We start from the raw sequence: 5,456 nt of genomic DNA, 5'->3' as shown, positions 1-5,456 counted from the left end.
ATGAGGGGGAACTATGGTTGTTACATTGATTAGTTTATTGGTTTACATGGTTTTGTTCAAAAAGTTTTCAAAGGGGATATTGTTAAGGCAAGTTTTTGAAGTAGTTGTCAATGTGCCAATAGAATTGTCCACTTTAGTCATCATTGGGATGGCCAATTTACTTGTCTTATTTGAATGTTGGCAATTTTGGAAACAAAATATTGGGCTATGATTGATGTTGATATTATTGAAGTATACAAGCTTGTCAATGAAGATAAATTTAATTCGAGAATCACATTTTGAGAATTGAATAGTATAAGATCTTACATATCAAATCCCTTGCTTATATGGAAATTGAATCAAGAGCACTAAAGCTGTATCTTTCAATAGTCCACTTTGGTCTTAATTAGTATATTATTTTATCTATTTTAATGCTATTTAATAAGGATTTGGATTGCAGTACCTCTAGTATGTTAGTAAGTCTTGAATTTTATATATTTATGAGACTTGTATATGTTTATATACTAAGTATTGAAAGCACTTATTGGTTTATAGAGAGACATTTTTTTCTAAAGTGCATTTGAGATAGTAAAACCAATTTGTTTTCTGGTTTTACAACTTAAGTTTTTGGTGAAAAATTTAGATGTGAGAAATCTAGCCTTTGGATACAAAAGTGAGTTTACTATATTGGAGTGTGATAAGACTCAAGTCACTTATTGTATTGAGTTCAAGGATAATGAATTCATCTCACCGATCCATACTCTAAGATGTAGGGAAACTGAAATATGTAAATAATTTTTTGTTGTCTGTTTTTATTGTGTTACGCAATGCAACCAAAAGTGCCTACTTTCGTTGTCACTTCCATTCATACTTTGTTTTATTAGCATATTAACAACTTGTTCAGGTCAATAATTTTTCAATCGAAGTGATTTTTAGTTGACTCGTGACACTAACTCAGTCAGTCAGGGATTTAAATAATAGTATAGAAGCATTGATTATACTAGTAAAGTTGAGGTTTTAAGCTTTACTAATGGTATGGATTTAAATCTAATCATTTGTAATTTTTTTTAAGTTTTATTTAAAATGTAAATAGATAAAAGTATTATTTAAAAATATAATTTATTTAAAATAGGTAAGGATAATAAAATAATTTTTCGATGGAGTTGATACTAACAAACTCAATTAGTTAGAGATTTAAATAATAATATAATGTTTAAGAGGAAGTTGCCAGTTTCAACCGCCAACACTAGTCGAACAGCCACCGAAATAAGAGAGAAGTGTTAGGTAACGCGCAATGGCATTGGCGACTCCTAAATTCCAAAAATACCCTTAGAGCCTTTTGCATTGACGTCAGCGTGTCTCTCACCCTCGAATCCTCGGCTAAACTCATAAATTTGGAAAAGAAAAAAGAAAAAAAAATAAAATCCTACAAAGAAAAACTACAATCGTTGGAAATTTAGAAAGGAAACAAAGAAGCGTTCGCAGCAAAAGAAGCTTAATTAGAAAATTTCTCTCCGATTTCTTCGTTACTTCCCTTCATCCAACATAAATTCCCCATTTCGTCCGCTTAAGGTAAATTTTTTTTAGAGAATTATTTTCCCTCATTCTCCAATTTGGAAACCTCCGACTCGCTGCTCTTACTCAGCGCGAATCCGGGGTTTTTTATTTTATTTTTTGGATTGAATTAAGTAATGAAAATTGAAAATATTTTGTTAACTTTGTAGAAATTATGAGTGATCACCTGGTTTTGTATGTGGATCGTCTGGTGAGGCCGGTGCCGTTACAGCCGGTGGAGTCGGAGGTTGGTCCCTCAACGGAGATTTCGGGCCCATCCTGCTCGCCCAAGGAAAAGGAGATCTTCCGTGGAGGCGGCGAAGAGGAGCCGCTCATTCAAACGGCGGAGTGCCGCATTTGCCAGGAGGAAGATTCCGTTGAGAATCTTGAGACTCCTTGTGCCTGCAGCGGCAGCCTCAAGGTAATATTATTATTATTAAAAAATTGATTAAGAATTTTTTTCATATAAAGTGTATTATCTAGAGCTTTCTAGATTCGGCTTGCAGTTTAATGAACCTCGTAAAATTAAGCTAAATATCGAAATTAGCATTACTTGTTTTGATATTATTAATGCCATCTGTTTTAAATTGCAGTATGCGCATAGGAAATGCGTGCAACATTGGTGCAACGAGAAAGGAGATATCATTTGCGAGATATGTCATCAGGTATATGCTTGCCTTAATGTCCCTTATTTCGATATTGTTTTTTTGTTTTAGAGACATGCATTGCCTGCTGCAACTTCATTTCATCCTTTTAATTTGTCACAAGATTTTCAACTAGCGCCTGTAGGCCCTTTTGTGTCTGTAAGAAAAGAAAGTTTGTGGCTTTTGAAGTAAGCGGTTGCAAATGAGTGTGGAATAGGGTGATCAAGTATCATCTGCTTTTAGGAAGAATATTAATAAACCATTTGATCGATGGGAAAAGGCCTTGTTTCGTTATTCCTGGTTTATCATGCAGTTTTCCTTTCATTGTTCTTTTTTACTTCTCAGAATTTATCACGATAGTGGTTAAATATGAGCAACTTTTTGGTCAGACACAGTATGGCTTTTAATCATGATGTTAAATTCTTACTTCTTGTTCAGTGGCTATTGATTATTGGTTGTTGTGACTCCTTGCTGATGTAGTCTATCCTTTTAATTTGCTGTGCAGCCTTATCAACCTGGTTATATTGCTCCATCTCGCCCCCAAACTGAAGAAACCGCTATTGATATTGGGTAAGTTAGATGGTCTCACATGTAAGACATTTCTATGCTATGGTTGGTATTTGGTGGACTTCTTGTAAAGATGAAATCAGCATATGCTGTGAGATTTATCAAGCATGACATCCATCACAAACTTTGATCGAAACTTGCTTGACAGATTAGTCTGTATAATCTGGTTGGAAGATTCCATCATATTGATTTTTGTATCTGTCTTACAGTGGAGGCTGGACAATCTCTGGCACCCCTGTGGATTTGCGTGATCCTCGCCTCTTGGCCATTGCAGAGGCAGAACGGCAAATTTTGGAAGCTGAGTATGATGAATATGCTGCATCAAATGCTAGTGGAGCTGCCTTTTGCCGTTCAGCTGCTCTAATTGTAAGCTTTTAGTTCTGAATCTGCTGGATATATTGAATTTCTTATCATGTTTAACACGTACTGCTCAAAATTGGACCCATTGGCCATTATCAATTCTACTTATTAATACATTAGCCATGCGTCAAGGACATATTTTGATGAACTGATTTAGAGAAAGGAGTTTGCTGAGGTGTTTGAGCTTTATACTTGAAGAACTTTATTTTTGTGGTAGATATTGCTCTCATCCACCCCCCCCCCAAAAAAAAAAAAAAAACAGGTTGGCATACTCATTGCATTAACTGTGGAGAAACCTATTTTTACTGTTTTACAGTTTCCAGCTCCCAACTTCTCTCTATCTAAGTAGAAACTTGAGCCACTGGAGCTGTGGTGCAATTCCACATGGGCCACAATTACGTCATCTCAGCTGATTTTTCATGTCCACAACTTTTCTTTTTCTTCCTTCCCTTTTCTCTATGTACTAGGCATGTTATGCATAACAGTGGAGAGAATGATTTATACCACATCCTTTTAGGGCCTTCAGCTCCCAACTCTGATTCCTGAAGAAAAACCATTTAGATTCTGCCTGGTGGATGAGCATCTCAGTTGAAGTTTTCATGAGAATAACTGCTTTTGATTCCTTAAATTTTCTTACAATTTAAAATAGTTCATTTTCTTACATGACCATTTAATAAAGAGTTGGTTATCAAAATGATTGATGTTTTTCTTTTTCTTCAATTTTATCAGTTAATGGCCCTTCTGCTGTTGCGGCATGCATTAACTGTTCCAGATGCTGATGCAGAGGATGATGTGTCTACCTTTTTCTCTGTAAGTTTTACCTAAAGCTGCATCCCATATTCACATTAGCACTTGTTCAAGCATATGCATTACAGTCATCATACCATTGAGCCAGTTTTCTTAAACTGTTTGGTTCCTTGTGCAGCTTTTCTTGCTTCGTGCTGCTGGGTTTCTCTTGCCATGCTACATCATGGCTTGGGCCATCAGTATATTACAGCGACAAAGGCAAAGACAGGTCATTAACCTTTATTTGTACCTTAATTTGAAATCCATTGTTTGTTCCTCTTCCAGGCAATGTTACAGACCTTGAAACCTTACATCATAGACATGGTTTTATACTTGAGTTAATATTGAAGCTTATATCATTATCTGTATCAGGAAGCAGCAGCATTGGCTGCAACACAGGTTGCTTTTGTGCTACAATCCGGGCAACGTAGGGGTATGCATTTTACCATTGCATCAGGACCTACAATGACCACTCATCATCAGGAAAGCATTTGACTTATAGGAGACATGAAGTCCTGCACTTACATTAAATTGGTTGTTGATGAACAGATGAGGATTGATTGTTCCCCCTATTCGATAGACTTTGGAAACTTTTCTTTTTTTTTATTTCGTTGATCTCCACAGATAGTTTGGGAAAGAGTAGAGCTGCACTAATATCTGTTTTAATGAATTGCTGAAAACTTTGGGTTGCTGTGGTTTGTACCCATCATTGTGTATATGTATATATGAGGTATGCCAGTACTTGGTTTTCTTTCTAAACAAAGAGGTGAGTGCGTGTATATCTTGTCATATACCCTTGGTCAAGCCTAATCATGTATGTGAACAGTCTTAGAAGTAAAGACAGTAAATGTCTTTTACATGTATTTGCCAAGCTATCGAAACTCAATAAGGCCATGCTTGGTTGGATTGTTAGTGGCGTCTTATGTTATTTGGTACAGCTGTAATTTAACAAGTCACGTGACTGACTTTTATAAATGAGTTGGGGGATATTAAATATTTTAATGGAAGTAATATATTTATTTAACACAGTTGTTTTGAGTCTTAATTCTTTTTGTTTTTCCTATCATAAATTCCATTAATTAAAGCTTCACTTTCTGCTTCTCCTCCTCGGTTCTTGCATCTCCTTTCATCATTCAAACTTCATTATTTTTCCAATCATAAATCTCATTAATTAAATGAGCTGTGTTTTTATTTGATTTCTCAAAGCTTCACTTTTTTTTTCTCTCTTTGGATTAGAATAATCTCTTTTGTTATTTAGAGATAAATTATGTTTCCTTTTCTTTTCTTGCTTCTCTTTCTGTTTGGGTTTAGTCCGCTAAGCCAAGTTGTTGAAATTTTCTTAAACTTGCGAATTTCAGACACTCACATGATATCTTCTAAACTCTTTCATTTGCTCAATTGGATTTTTTTCCTTCTTTCAGATTTTTTTTATGCCTTTCAACGGAAAAAAAAGAATGTAATGAAATTTATTATGGTTTTTCTAAAAACGTATTACACTTTTTAATAACCAAATACTTTGATTTAATAGTTTCTATTTCATTCCATTATTTGAAAAACTCAAATGAT

At 34.9% G+C, this 5,456-nt stretch overlaps 1 protein-coding gene across 1 annotated transcript; it reads left to right on the top strand.

Moving 5' to 3' along the window:
- The first annotated feature begins 1,366 nt into the window (after positions 1-1,366).
- On the top strand, positions 1,367-4,914 carry LOC105794197 (uncharacterized). The gene is made up of 8 exons (XM_012623242.2): positions 1,367-1,551; positions 1,704-1,954; positions 2,127-2,198; positions 2,683-2,747; positions 2,954-3,110; positions 3,834-3,914; positions 4,030-4,119; positions 4,263-4,914. Exons 2-8 carry the CDS (start codon positions 1,709-1,711, stop codon positions 4,383-4,385), a joined length of 834 nt encoding a protein of 277 aa, XP_012478696.1. The 5' UTR covers positions 1,367-1,551; positions 1,704-1,708; the 3' UTR covers positions 4,386-4,914.
- Positions 4,915-5,456: the final 542 nt, after the last annotated feature.

This window comes from Gossypium raimondii, chromosome 3 (assembly GCF_025698545.1).
Source record: "Gossypium raimondii isolate GPD5lz chromosome 3, ASM2569854v1, whole genome shotgun sequence".
NCBI lineage: Eukaryota > Viridiplantae > Streptophyta > Magnoliopsida > Malvales > Malvaceae > Gossypium > Gossypium raimondii.
This window is presented reverse-complemented; position numbering and strand designations above follow the sequence as displayed.

Coding starts and splice junctions, on each gene's coding strand:
- LOC105794197 (XM_012623242.2), top strand. CDS start 1,709: ATGAGTGATCACCTGGTTTTGTATGTGGATCGTCTGGTGAGGCCGGTG. Junction 1,955..2,126: donor CCTGCAGCGGCAGCCTCAAG/GTAATATTATTA, acceptor TTTAAATTGCAG/TATGCGCATAGGAAATGCGT. Junction 3,915..4,029: donor ATGTGTCTACCTTTTTCTCT/GTAAGTTTTACC, acceptor TTCCTTGTGCAG/CTTTTCTTGCTTCGTGCTGC.